This window comes from Eubalaena glacialis, chromosome 14 (genome assembly GCF_028564815.1).
Source record: "Eubalaena glacialis isolate mEubGla1 chromosome 14, mEubGla1.1.hap2.+ XY, whole genome shotgun sequence".
NCBI lineage: Eukaryota > Metazoa > Chordata > Mammalia > Artiodactyla > Balaenidae > Eubalaena > Eubalaena glacialis.
In genome coordinates, this window is record NC_083729.1 from 52,705,144 (window position 1) to 52,719,934 (window position 14,791).

Here is a 14,791-nt window from a genome sequence, read left to right on the forward strand (position 1 = left end):
TAGTCATTCACCATTCATAGCCTACAATTTTAAGGAACATTTATACAAATCACTGGAAAAACAACCATGTGTCAGTGCATAACTAGGGACAATCTCTATGTAATATGTAAATGTAAAATATGTTCTTTTTGCTTAATCAGGCTCTTCCTTTTGAAATAGATAAACCTGAATGAAGCATTTTGTATTATCTTTATTAGGAGCAGGCAAACACAAGATCTGAAAAGTATTAACATATTTATGCCTGTTAGTCTCATGCTAAGGAAAATGGAGCATTGTACTGGCAGCATGCTTCCAACTGTTTTACCAGTTAATAGAAAACACTGTGTATTAGGAGCTTTATGTAGACAGAAACAAAATAAACAAAACATATACTTCCCACCCACAGAGATTTCAATTTGAAAAGTTATTACAAGAGATATTAAGAAAAAAACTCCAGAAGATGTATGATTTATGATCTGTATTTCCATCATCACAAAAGGAAAGGTATAATCAGAAGCAAATAAGTGAGAGCAGATTTGGTTAACCTGAGTGCACAGTCTAACCTGAAAAGTGAAGCAACAATTAGGTGAAGAGGAGGAAATGGCTGAGAGTGTCAGAGCAGTGACTGAGGAGTTTGGATGTACTAGGATCTGACTCGGAATGCATCACTTGTGGCCGAATAAATTCCTTTATCTTGGCATAAATTTTTGCTATTTCCACACATGGAGACATTATGAAAAATACAGTGAAGCAGTTACTATGCAGTCTTGCTATAATTTTACAAATGGTTTGAAAATGCCCTAAAAAGTAGGATGTATATATACAATGCCAATTTCTTAACTTTGTCTCTATTTTCAAACTTACCTCTTCTGCCTCATTTCCTGCAACTTCTAAACATACTCAAATTCTAACTTTAAAGTTCCCTCCCTTAACCCTGTATCACCTCACAGCCACAGTCACCATCCTCTCTCTTCAAAGAAAGATATGTTCTTCTCTTGAAAGAGTAGCCCACACTCATTGTTTATACCTCTCAGCTCCCATTTAGTGAGAGTAAAACATTTACTGGATGCTCATTAAGTGCCAGGCAATGCAGTATAAAGATTAAAATACGGTTCTCTTCCCTAAATCTTATAATATGGTGGCTCTTCAAATCTTAAAAATTTAAATCAGCATAACTTTCTATACAAACAAAACGTTGCCAGGACTCTTATGTAAAATGGAACTTCTCTTGGCTAAAGAAGAATGGAAAAGGTAAGAGCTGGCCCTATTCTGCTTTCTTCTCTCCTCTCACCTGTTCCCATTCCTCATCATGGTCCTTGGGGCATATACACAGATGTTTGAAAATCACTGGTCTTATGGACGTAATAATAGCAATTTGGAGGTAACTACTTACGAACCAAGTGCCATTTTAAATTCGCCGCAATCCACCTTCCTACTGCAACACCCAAATTAAATTGGTCTGATAACCAGAGATCTTCAACATGTTAGGTAATTTTCCCTCATGGGCTTACTGGAACTGTTCCTTTTCTTTAGTATTCAATACTTCTGACCACACTCCCTCCTTCTTGAGATCCTGAAATACTGACCCCACTATTCACCTAACTGATAAGCCAGAAACCTTTCTTGACTTCTCCTCCTTCCTCTAGTAGTAGACTAACTAAACTGTAAGCTTCATAGGGGCAGAGACCTTGTTCTTTGTTGTCACTATATTCCTATTACTATAATAGCAAGTTAACTGGTGGATAGATGTTCAATAACTTTGTTCGATTCATTTATTCATTCAGTCATCAAGTTCTACTAACTCTATCGCCATGCGCTCCTCTCCAACCCTACTGGTTGGTATGCTTTCTCATCTGCGCTACTATTACTGTGGTTTAACCATAACAGCCTCCCCACACTCCTTTGATCATCCTCTAATCCATTTCTATTGTTATAGTCAGAATAACCTTTTCCAAGATCCCACCTGGTTATCTCAGTTCCCTGCTTAAAATTTTCCAATGGTTTCACATTGAAATAAAGATCAAAATTATTAACATGGCTTACAAAAAACTGATCTGGCTGCCACCCTTTTGCCTATCTCATCAACCCCCTAATCAGCCCCCTGCCCCCCACTAGAGTTTCTCCACTCCTCTCTCTAGCTCTTACTCAGGCTCTGCTTAAATGTCACCTTCTCCTGAAAGCCCCCCCTGATTCCCCTCAATCTGTGATACATTCACTATTTGACAACACTTCATGTTTATAATTCCTTGTTTAATATATGCCATGCCCAACAGACTTAAGTTCTTCAACGGCAGGAACCATGTTTATCTCATTCACTTGGAAAGGTGCCTAGAACACACTCCTAGTAGATACAAAACGTTTATTGGCCAACTGACTGAATATGCCATATTGTCTTTAAAAACATTCTCCTTTATAAGATTCAATTTGATTTTGTTAAATGTGTAGTTGATTACAACTTTATAAATATGACTATCTTGTCATGAAGACTTACAATAAACATAGGCAAGAGAAAGATTTTCCATTACCTTCTTTCCTGTCACTCTTTCCCATAAGAAAATCTTCTGTATAGGGTGTCATATCCAAACGTAATGGGAAGGAAAAGTGTGTGTTCACTTTCTCTTTCATCATTGTGACCATATTAAATGTATACCTCATAGTATTGAAACTCAGAATCCGAGGCAATTTCTTAAAACATGCTCTGAAAGACAAGAACAAAATTTGTTAAAAATTATCTTTCAGAAGTACTCTAGCTATTATCAATTACATTTACACTACACTTATTTCAATATTCAATTCAGAGTAAATAATAAATAGTACTCTAAATCACGCTCTTATTAAATCTATCAATCATTCAACCTATCTATCCATCTATCTATCTATCTATCCCCCTCTTACATGACTTTTTCCATTCTGAAAGGACTTTCCTGTGTCTAGATAGGAAAACAAATAAAAAACCTACAGGGGACTATGGTATATGCCATGATGAAGCTATGAAAGGTGCTACGGAAGCATAAAAAGGAGTCACATTGTATTTCAAAGGCAAGGAGGTTTTTGGTTCACAGTTTTCTTTTCCACCTTAAATAAGCATTTATTTTTGTACAGCAGAATTGCAAAGCCTGACTGTAACATTTACTAGATATATGACCCTAAAAAAGTTACTTAACCTCTCAGAGCTTAATTCCTGATTTGTAAATGGAAGTTAAAGTGCCTACTCCCTACTACTTTTAGAATGCTGCCTGGCAAACAGCATTGAACGAGCGTTGCCTCATATTACAGAGCCACAACACTAACAGCAGCAGCACCAGCAGCAGCAGAGCAAGTTAACTGGTTACCTAAATCTTATGGTATGACTTACTGCTAGTTCAGGTTTAAAAAAACTTTTTTCAGTTTAAACAAAATATACTTAAAAACTTGGATTTATGAAAAATATGAATTTCAGGGAATAATTCTTCAGTGTATATAGGATTTAAAACAAAATCTGTTTAAACCAAGGGCTTAGTTTCTCTTTTAAATAGGAAATTTAGGGAGACGAGGAAGGTAGGGGAAGGATGTCACAAGCAGATGGAATAAGAAGTCTAAAAATTCATCATTATTGTTTATTTGGGAGACTGGTAAATGATTAGGTTACGAAGTATAAAGAAGTCAAGATATGAAGGGCCTTGTGTAATGTTAGAGTATGAACTTTATCCTGACAGCTAAGAATCACTAAAGGACTTGTGGAGGGCAGTGAAACCATGCATTAAGATATAAACAGATCTGAAGAGATGACCTGAATCTAACCAGACGTACAAGGTAAGACAGTTGGGAGAGCAAAGCACAGCCGTCTGAATTAGGTAAAATGATTTGGGAATCATTAGCATGTCAGCAGAGATTATGTTATGGTGGTAGATAAAATTATTCAGGAAAGAATGAATACACTGAGAAGACCAGAGTTCAAAGACAGAACAGAGTATGATCCTTGGCCCATTTCTGTTGAACACTTACTATGTTATTATAGACATCTAAAAGTATGATAAGAGTACAAAAGGACTGAATAATACTTTGCCTGGGAGAGACGTGACAGTATTTCAAAAAAACAGTAGAATCACATTAGCCAAAATAAAGTAATGCTTCCATAAGTAAAAGGTTATCAAGAATGACAAATTTATTCAATAAGTTTATTTATTCCAACTAAAAAGATTCTCCAAAGAACATAGCCTCTCAATGATCTTTTCTGACTCCTCATTATATTACTCCACAGTAACAAACTTTTAAGTCTAAGTCCTTAACTTTTAGCCTAACCTAATTCTAGTCAGATGAGTTTGTCTTCTACTTATAACTGCCTGCACAGCTATGCTTTCTTTTGAGTACATCCATCTACAACTTTTCTCTCTTGCAACCAACGTGACTTCTGGAGATTGAGAAAAAGAATATCATTCTTTTCAAATGCATATTTATCTGGAAAAATCTTCTATTAAGCAATTTTAAGAGAAGGCTTTTCATTCTCTGCCTTCAAACATGCTCAGATCTATTTCATGTAGAAAACTCCTGTTTGATCCCAAAGCTCTTTCTAGATTCCACATTCCTTTCTGTTACTTATTGCCAAACTGCTAAAATGAATGATCTATACTTCATGCCATGTACTCTGATGACCCTGCTTCTATTGCTACAACTTGGCAAAAACACATCACTAAACCACCTTTTTGAAAAATCCAATGATTTTACTCAGCTGTTATTTTTTCCTCATCTCTGTGGACTACGACAATTGAATGAATAACTTCTTCTTGAAATTTTCTTCCCCATTTCCTGGGTTACCATCCTGTCCTGATTCTTTTTCTTTCCTGGCTTTGATTCTGTCACTTTTTCTTCTGTACTTTTAGGATGGCTTAGGTCTGAGTTCTTTGCCAACGGTTAAGTTCTTTCTCAGACAGATGTTCTAATGGCTTCAATCAATCACCTACGCAGATAATCCTCAAATCTAGATGTTAATCATTTGATGTCACTGTATATTACCAATCTTATTTTCTATTACTAGTAAATGCAGATCCTCTACTTAAGGCAGGCTGGCAGAATCCCAGACTTCTTGTATTTAGAAGGTTATTACTACTTCTCTGCCTTTGTTCCTAGTAACGAACTACATAAGATGCTCTTTCAATCTAATTTCAATGTTCATCGGTAGGACTGAAACATCTTTACCCAACCAACTACTCTGTCCTAAACCAACCATCTTATGGCTGGCTCTTAAGAAAAAAAATCTCTCACTTTAGAGATTCAGAGGTCTTCAGTTCACGAGTAGACTCTTTATCATGCCCCACTGAGTGCACGGCAGAGAGCTAAGCAATCATATAGACCTTGGTAAGTATCTGATTAATAAAAAGGAAAAAAAAATCTGAAAAGATTTAAGAGTGCTTGAAAGTTTACTTGCATAACTGAATGAAAAATTGCTGCATAAGAATGAGTTCCAAGCAGCTGACCATAACCTTAATCACATAATTTTCATAAAAGTTTAACATTAATTTATCCTAAGTTTGTGTTTTACTTCCATTTGATGATTTATCAAAATGACAAAAATTACGTTTCAAAAAGCATACCTTTTTTCAGCTCGTACTTTCTTCCCACAATGAGAACAAGTATACATGTTGTCACCTTCTAAAGTATCTTTAATAGTAACTTCATCAAGAGATTCCTGTGTATAAAACCACACTTAAGAGTTTCACATTATTGTTTACAGCATGCAAAAATACAAAAAGCATTAATTACAATTTGGGCAGAATGCACAGAGGAAAACATTTTTTTAAAAAGCAAATGCTTAGGGCTTCCCTGGTGGCACAGTGGTTGAGAGTCTGCCTGCTAATGCAGGGGACACGGGTTCGAGCCCTGGTCTGGGAAGATCCCACATGCCGTGGAGCAACTGGGCCCGTGAGCCACAACTACTGAGCCTGCGCGTCTGGAGCCTGTGCTCCGCAACAAGAGAGGCCACGATAGTGAGAGGCCCGCGCACCGCGATGAAGAGTGGCCCCCGCTTGCTGCAACTGGAGAAACCCTAGCACAGAAACGAAGACCCAACACAGCCGAAAATAGATAAATAAATAAATAAAATTAAAAAAAAAAAAGCAAACGCTTAAATTTAGTAAAAATATTGACAAGGTGCTCTGAATCTTACTACATTTTTAAAAGACTCAAGTATTTAAGTTTTGATTGGGAAAAATCAGCTTTGTGATCTACCTTTAATTCTTATTTGAGTAGCACCACAAGAAGAATATAGGTGAAAACATGAAAGTTAATTTTCTCTCAAGGTAACAAACATAAGCCTGCTATACACAAATAGTTAAAAGCAGAAAACAATTTTAAAAATATATACAACATTACTCACATAAATGTTCTTCATATCAGCCACCTGGCACCTCACGGTGTAAAACTCTTCAGCAGTCTGACTAACATGTTCACAATCCTAGTCAATCAATAGCCAAAAATTGGTAAATTATCATAATAAGCTAAAATATACATTAAGATTTCCAAAAAGCAAAGAAGAGGGGGAATACTTACCAAGGATACAACATTGTTTGTAATTACACCTCCAAACAAACTTTTGACAGTATTTTTCTTTAAAAAAATACAAACGAAAGTCAGTAATCTAAAATTGAGCAAATCTGTAAAAATTTCAAAGAAACTTGAGTGTTCTGGTACTAACCAGTTCTGGAGACATTTCTTCAATTTTAGTAATCAGATCAGTAAAAAACTCTGTCATATCTTTCTGCTCCCCAGTGTTCAGAGGCTGCTTATCCATGGTGTATGTTTTACAAAAGGGTCTAGGATTATATGCTTTGCATTCACTCTCCTGTGAAAGAAAAGGTGGGCGTGGGGGGGGGGGGAGGTGGACAGTGAGGAGGAGGATTATAAAACAATCAAATAAATCTAGATCTCAAATAAAATTTAAAATTATCACAAGGTTATTGAATGAACAACAAAGAAACAGGTAGTAAATCTACAAAGAAAGTATGAAAATGCTCTCCTCTATTTCATTTCTGTTTGATTCTCATTGCATTTTCAGTTTAATAGTCTTGGTGCCAGAAGATGCTTAAATGACCGTAAGTTAAGAAATTTTTATTTTTTAAGTCTAGGAATTTCTAGGAAGAAATTTGGGATTCAAAGGATGGAGGTTTGTATTGTGAAGCATAAAATACAAAGCCTTTGCAGGGTGCATAAGTTCTCCTATCAACTGAACCTTGGTTTAGGAGTAGTTTAAAATAGCAGTAAAAGTGCTTTGCCAGTTCAAACAGCATGTTCCAACTCTGTTAAAAGGAGATTATAAGTGGAATCAAGGGATAACTAACAAATCTTTTTATTTTGTTAAAAATCTCATTTATTAAGTCTCACAAGCTGAAATACATGGGAATAAATACAGTAAGATCTTTGTCCTCCAAATTCTAATGGGTGAGACAAGTAACTTTCAATACAAGTGCTGGTACAACAGAATTATGGTGACATGGAGATACTCTGTGGAATTTTTGGTCTCTTAGAGGACAGACTTTCTCAAGAAAACCAAGTTGATTCCTGAAGGATGAGAAATGGAAGAAAATGGAGAAGAGTACTATTGGAAGAGTGCCACAGGCAGTAGGAGCAGCATAAATAACTGCACAAGCGATGAAGCAAAAGCGTGATGGGCTTCAAAAGGCGTACAGTTACTACAGGGTGAGGCTGGATGTGGGGAGGGATAAGAAAGGAGGTTGAAGGGAAGGGGCAGAATCACAGGGGATGTGTGCCATCCTGACTGAACCTGAATACTATTCTTTTCATAATAAAGAACCACTGAAGAGTTTTAACTAGGGGAGTAATATATTAAGATTTGCTATTTTTTAAAGATTAATTACTTTTATAGTTTTGGGGGTGGAAATTAAGAAGGACAAAGAAAAATCAGTTGGAAAACCCTAAGACTAAGGGGGGAGGTGTGACCTTCTGATGAAAAATGGATCAGATACAAGAAATTCTTCAAAGGATAAATTAACAAAATGTAGATGACTGAAATATGACAGTTAAAATTCACTATGACAAGGAACATCAGCAACTGACAAAGTCAATTTGCAAAATAAGAGTATATGGTCAGGACAGGCCAATACAAATGAACTCCAATTAACGTTTTCACCTTTGGTCAACGGGTATATCTAATTAGTTTTCCATACCCAATTCTCAAACATACCATTAAATATGTAAACATTTTTTGAAGCTCCAGGAGAGTGGTCTTGTGCTTCATATCTTCAGAATACTGTAAATTAAGAAAAAACTTTCCATTAAGACATACTGATGATGGTAAATTAGACATTCTAGAAAAGAAAGTATTACAATGTGCTTAACACTGTTTTCATTCTTTTAGCCATATGTAGGAAAAACACAGTATTTTTTCATTAACAATTTTAGCATTTTAAAAATTGGAGTATTTTGTTCATTATACAAATATGGCCATCACTATTATGTAAGGAAACTGAATAAAGAGATCTTAAAACTGCTTTCCAGATCAGCACTTTTTGGTTCAATGCTGAACAGAAGCATTTACAAGTTGGCGATTTTGCAAGAACAGAAAACACCTTTTCCACAAATAAATCCACACATTAAAGAATATATTATATTAACAAATGACATCTCACCCTCATCTAGTTGTATCTTTATTTTTTTCTAGAGCAGCAGATCCTTAACACTGCAGGGTACTACTGGCCAAGGATCTTTGAAAGTCCTCTAAATATTCAAGGACATTAATTGAGATTCAGGATTCTGGCTAGACCCATTCACAAGAGACTTGGTCCTGAACACCATCCTTACAGGAGAGTCTCACATTCATGCCAGGCACTTGTTAGATATACTCTATCTCATTAAAATTTTAAAATAACCAATGAAATAGTTAATATCCTCATTACAAATTACGTCTGTCATAATTTTGAAGAAGTGGATGAATCCTGAAGACATTATGCTAAGTGAAATAAGCCAGTCACAAAGGGGCTAATATTGTATGATTCCACTTATATGAGCTACCTAGAGTAGTCAAATTCATAGAGACAGGAAGTAGAATAATGGCTGCAAGGGGTATGGGTGAAGGGAGAATGGGGAGTAAAGTATCTAATGGGTAGAGTTTCACCTGGGGGAGGTGAAAAAATTCTGGAGATTGATGGTGGTGATGGTTGCAATCTGAGTATACTTAATACCGCAGAACTGTATACTTATACATGGTTAATAGGATAAATTTTACATTGTGTATATTCTACCACAAGTAAAATACATGCAGTTTTCTTTAATCTCTCTGTGAAAAATCAGAAAAGAAAATAATTCTATTCTGTAAGAATCCCTTACTTAGAGCCAAGTCTAAATTTAGTTTTTAACCAAAAATACCATTTCTGAGACTCATTCACAGTTAGCACATCTGATTGTTTTTTCTGTTGCTACACACTAATTCCTGACAGTGCTAATGGCTAAAAGATGATCATTAAATATAAGGAAGAGAAACTGCAAATTGTGGTCAAGTCACCACCTAAAAAAGAAAATCACTGAATACATGCTTCTTTGATAAGTGGTTCTATAAAATTATACAGATGGGGGCAACCAAATTTAGTCACAAAAATTTCCACATGCTAAATGAAATCAATTATTCAACTATTTCTAATAGTCAGTTAGATGATAAACTTAAAAACATCAATTTAACTAAAGCCAAAAAACAAACCCACTTGAGTATATTGAGTATGCTTTAGAGACCGTGAAGCATAACTTAAACATAGTAAGGATTCACTGAAGATAAAGAATTGCAATACTTTGTAAGGGGGAAAAAATGCAAGGACATCCAGATGACATGACGGAAGAAAATAAAAACCCAAGTGCAAGCATAAAGAAAGTCTGCCAGGGCTTCCCTGGTGGCACAGTGGTTAAGAATCTGCCTGCCAATGCAGGGGACACGGGTTCGAGCCCTGGTCTGGGAAGATCCCATATGCCGCCGAGCAACTAAGCCTGTGTGCCACAACTACTGAGCCTGTGCTCTAGAGTCCGCGAGCCACAACTACTGAAGCCCGCGCGCCTACAGCCTGTGCTCTGCAACAAGAGAAGCCACCGCGATGAGAAGCCCACACACCACAACGAAGAGTAGCCCCGGCTCACTGCAACTAGAGAAAGCCCGCACGCAGCAACGAAGACCCAATGCAGCCAAAAATAAATAAATAAAATAAATTTATTTAAAAAAAAAAAAAAAAGGCTGTCAAAAAATTGTAAAAACAGTGCAGAAGGCAAACTAAAAAATAGCCCATGGTAAACAAAAAATGAAAACTACAATGCGCAAGTTAACAAAAATAACATAAGCAGAGCCTACTCAAATATACTAGGCCACAATCAAATTTACTTTAGGATAAATAAGTTCAGTGATTCTGGTACTAATTTCCTACTTTGCTTTAGGCTTTGCTTATTTTCTATATAATTAAAATTTGCATTTATTTTTATTGAAAATATCATGTTCATTTGATACACTGAGTGTGTATATTCTACAACTGTGTTTTCCTTTGATAAATAAAGAAATTATACTAGTGTTTGGAGTAATCAATTGAAATGTAAAAATAATTAAAATATACATGTTAGCTAGTAATATCAAATTTTGTCCAAAAAATTTTTTAATTTAATTTAATTTAATTTATTTTTGGCTGCATTGGGTCTTTGCTGCTGTGCGTGGGCTTTCTCTAGTTGCAGCGAGTAGGAGCTACTCTTTGTTTTGGTCCGCGGGCTTCTAACTGCGGTGACTTCTCTTGTGGCGGAGCATGGGCTCTAGGCGTGTGAGCTTCAGTAGTTGTGGCACACGGGCTCTAGAGCACAGGCTCAGTATTTGTGGCGCAAGGGCTTAGTTGCTCTGCGGCATGTGGGATCTTCCCGGACCAGGGCTCGAACCCGTGTCCCTTGCAATGGCAGGTGGATTCTTAACCACTGCGCCACCAGGGAAGCCCAAAGTTTGTCAATTTTAACTCAAATTATTTTCTCAAACAATATTTTACTAAACTGAATCAAGATTCATCAACAAATTTTAAAATTTTGTTTTATAGTTTTAATTTTTTTTTTTTTTTTTGGCTGTGTTGGGTCTTCATTGCTGCACATGTGCTTTCTCTAGTTGCAGCGAGTGGGGACTACTCTTCGTTGCAGTGCGCAGGCTTCTCATGTTGCGGAGCACGGGCTCTAGGCACGCAGGCTTTAGTAGCTGCAGCACGTGGGCTCAGTAGTTGCAGCACGCAGGCCCTAGAGCACTTAGGCTTCAGTAGTTGTGGCGTGTGGGCTCAGTAGTTGTGGCTCACGGGCTCCAGAGCGCACGCTCAGAAGTTGCGGCACACAGGCTTAGTTGCTCCACGGCATGTGGGATCTTCCTGGACCAGGGATCAAACCCGTGTCCCCTGTGTTGGCAGGCGGATTCTTAACCACTGCACCACCAGGGAAGTCCTTATAGTTTTAATTTTTAAAGTAAGGAAAACTGTACCTTAGCAGTGAAGACAGCCTGTCTTGCCTCGGGTATCATGTAAAGTTGCTGAATAGTAGAAGCCAAGTAACAAGTAGCTCCAAGGTTAGTCAGGCCAACAAATCTACACTCAGCACGGACATCTTCATGAGGCCAGTAGTCCCATTTATAAGGTGCATGAGCTGCTGAAAAAAGAGGGAGGAAAGGATGCCCCCCCAAACAAACTATTAAACATAATATGTTCTGCTTTCATTAACAGCCACTACATCTATTACTTATTTAGTTCATATATATACATAAAACATATAGTAATTTTTTAAATTGGTAAGAACACATAGTAAAACTAACTCATTCGTAAATATTCAAAGGACTGCCAAAACTTGTCTTTTCTTGGCACTAAATTATTTAACTCAAAAGTGCCAAAGTATTTCACATATCTCTAAAAAGTCCATCACAACTGTTTTTTTCCCAAAAACTAATGTTTACTTTTTAACTTCAGTATGTCCTAGCAACAACAGTTTATAATGTTAAAATGTATGAATGGTGAATTCTTTCTTTAAATCATGCCCTCCAAAATCTCATTTCTACAAACAAAATTTAGGAAGGTTAAAGGAAAAGAAGAATGCTCACACTGCATGTGTTGTGCCATAACCCAGTTATGTATTAATCTGTAGTTTTCGACAGATCCCTTTACCATCTCCACTAACAAATCATAAGCAGCAGCTCTCGAAGAATGTGATTTGCACTTTGGCTGTTGTCTATCTTTTAGACTAGGCAACAAAAACAGGAGATTGAAGACATCTCTTAAAAATTCCTGCAAAAAAAAGAGAAAGACCAAGTATATTATCTAAACTTGGAAATTAACTATATTCCAAATAAAATTAATAAGTTACATAGAGTAAAATGGACTATATGACAATCTACAATTTATTAAAAGACTGTTTAAAAACTTAAAGAAGCATCATATACCATCATCTGAAAGTATTCCCAATGTTCATTTCTCTTAGGGAAAATGGAATGGGGGGAGGAGCTTCACCTTCACTCTTCTCTCCCTCTTGATACCTTATAGCTCATTCTTAGAGTCGCATCTACAATGCTATTATTTTCCACTCCATTCAGTGACCAAACGTGTTAGCTCAGGACTCATTACTCCCTATCTTGAATGCCTCTGCATTTACTTAAGTTTCTCCTTACTACACTCTAATAATTAAAATAGCAGTAGCAGCCAAAGCAGCAACTTACCCATAATGAGCACTTAGAAGTGTCAGATACTATGCAAAGGTCTCAAAACAAAACAAACAAAAAAGGTTAAGCATCTCGCCTGGAGTCAGATTTGGCAGGTGCTATACTAAGGATTTAAAACACCAAGCTCTTAACTTCAATACCAGTGAAGTTCAAACTGAGATACAAGGCTTTACCATTCTAGATATGCTTTTCCCTAAATTTAATCTGCCTGAGAAAGGGCCACCTTTCCCACTTGTTCTTTAATTGGTCCTTTGCTACTATTCCAAAGAAAGTTCTCTCCCTCACCCATCTCAATGGCAAGTACTAGCAAGTACTACAACAGTACATTGTTCTGGGGTATAAAACCTCCTGGGGTACTGTATAGAAAAGAGGTAACATTGTTAAGACCGAGACCCTGCTATCCTTAGAAAGGCTGCATTGTAAAGTTGGCTCCTGGCTGTCACCTGAACACCTGAATGGTCAACAGTTCCCTCCTCCGTTATAAAGCTTTCCATAAGTGATAAAAGTGGCTCACTGTACCAATTTGTATTTCGTTTATGCAGAATACCTGCTTTCTATCTGGGAGTCTGGAATTTCATTAACTGTGGTCAGTTATGCAAGTACTATGTGCCTACATGACCCACCCCCTGATAAAACCCCTGGCCTCCTAGGCTGAAGAGAGCATCCCTGGTAGACAACACCTCAAACATGTTGTCACACTCATTGCTGGGGGAATTAAGCACGTCCTATGCAACTCCACTGGGAGGGGACTCTCAGAAGGGCGTACCTCATTTCCACCACACTTGGCCCCATGCTTTTTCTTTTGCTGATTTCATTTTCTATTATTTTGCTGTAATAAAGCTTTGTCATGAATACAATTACACGCTGAGTCCTTTGAGTCCTTCTAGTGAATCACTGAATCTGGGAGTGGTCTAGGGAACCTCTGACACAGGTTACCAAATGAAGGACAATTCAGAATATTTTCCCATTAATGACCTCACCTCCTCCATCTCACTACTGTCAAAGAAAGTACAGTGCATAGTTCCTGACTTGTCAAAGAAAGGTACGTTTGGCTAAGAAATACTGAAGGTGAATAGAGGCTTATTTTATATAGCTGACAGACTGACAGTAAGATTATGTCTTGTCTATTCTATAATTCAGAGGTGAGATGACTGTCTTGGAGACACAGAGTAACATATTTACATGAACTGGAAAATAAAGTCACTCACTCAAACAGAAACAGAATTAGCAAATAACTAGTTTAACAATGAACTATCTTTGCTAATCAGTTTAGATCTAGAAACGGAATGAGCTAAATAACCACAGCTCCAAAGTTTTGACAAAATATATTTAAAGCCTGTGATAAAAATATTTTATTGAAACATTAGGGTTGGTAAAAGCATGCTGAAATGAACAATATTTTTATTTTCCTCACTCTGAGTTTACCAGGAAAGCAGGTGTCCTTAAGTGAAAGAGTAACATATATATTAACATATCCATTTGATAAATAATGGTACAGCCATTTTAGTATACTTCACAGAAAGAAGAACCTCAAACTGATACCTGAGAGAATATTAAAAATAATTTCTGATGATAGAGTGTGATCTTTGACATGTAATTCAGAAGAAATTCAAAGAGTTAAATAACACTGTTAAAACAGAACATTCCTACTGTAAACAGTATGTAAGCACGGTTCCTCACTGTGGTTTCTCACTGTAAAACAATGTGAAACAAGGTTTCTCACAACTTCTATCTATAGAAATAAAAAGTAGGAAGAGAATGAATACATGGTCATTCTAGCTTAATAAGGAATATCCATCTACAACTATATGAATTAATTTTAAAAGCCACATACCCTTCTTGTTAATGCATAATTTTCAATAAAATTTCATTTTTAATGTTTCATACTTACTTGGCAAAATTCAAAGTCTATTTACATTGCTTTGATTGCCCATGTCCAAATACATGTAATGATAATTAAATATGGAATAAATTTAAGACAACATCATGTAGTCATAGGAAATAACTATTTTTATCAATTTCAACAATACTCTGGAAATAATATCCTTTAAAAATACTTAAAGCTAGGATAAACTGTACAATGCAGGGAATGTAGCCAATATTTTATAATGACTATAAATGGAG

The 14,791-nt window shown here is 36.4% G+C and overlaps 1 protein-coding gene across 3 annotated transcripts in view; it reads right to left on the reverse strand.

Annotated features, from left to right (window-relative positions):
• Positions 1 to 14,791, reverse strand: part of USP34 (ubiquitin specific peptidase 34) — a 240,766-nt gene that overhangs the window by 47,674 nt on the left and 178,301 nt on the right. For all 3 annotated transcript variants that reach the window (XM_061168549.1, XM_061168548.1, XM_061168547.1), the window contains exons 42-49: positions 12,053 to 12,236; positions 11,444 to 11,604; positions 8,156 to 8,221; positions 6,650 to 6,796; positions 6,505 to 6,561; positions 6,332 to 6,409; positions 5,550 to 5,644; positions 2,505 to 2,677 (exon numbers count right to left, since the gene is read on the reverse strand). In XM_061168549.1, the coding sequence (XP_061024532.1) occupies positions 2,505 to 2,677; positions 5,550 to 5,644; positions 6,332 to 6,409; positions 6,505 to 6,561; positions 6,650 to 6,796; positions 8,156 to 8,221; positions 11,444 to 11,604; positions 12,053 to 12,236 (961 nt within the window). The remainder of the gene's footprint in view (positions 1 to 2,504; positions 2,678 to 5,549; positions 5,645 to 6,331; positions 6,410 to 6,504; positions 6,562 to 6,649; positions 6,797 to 8,155; positions 8,222 to 11,443; positions 11,605 to 12,052; positions 12,237 to 14,791) is intronic.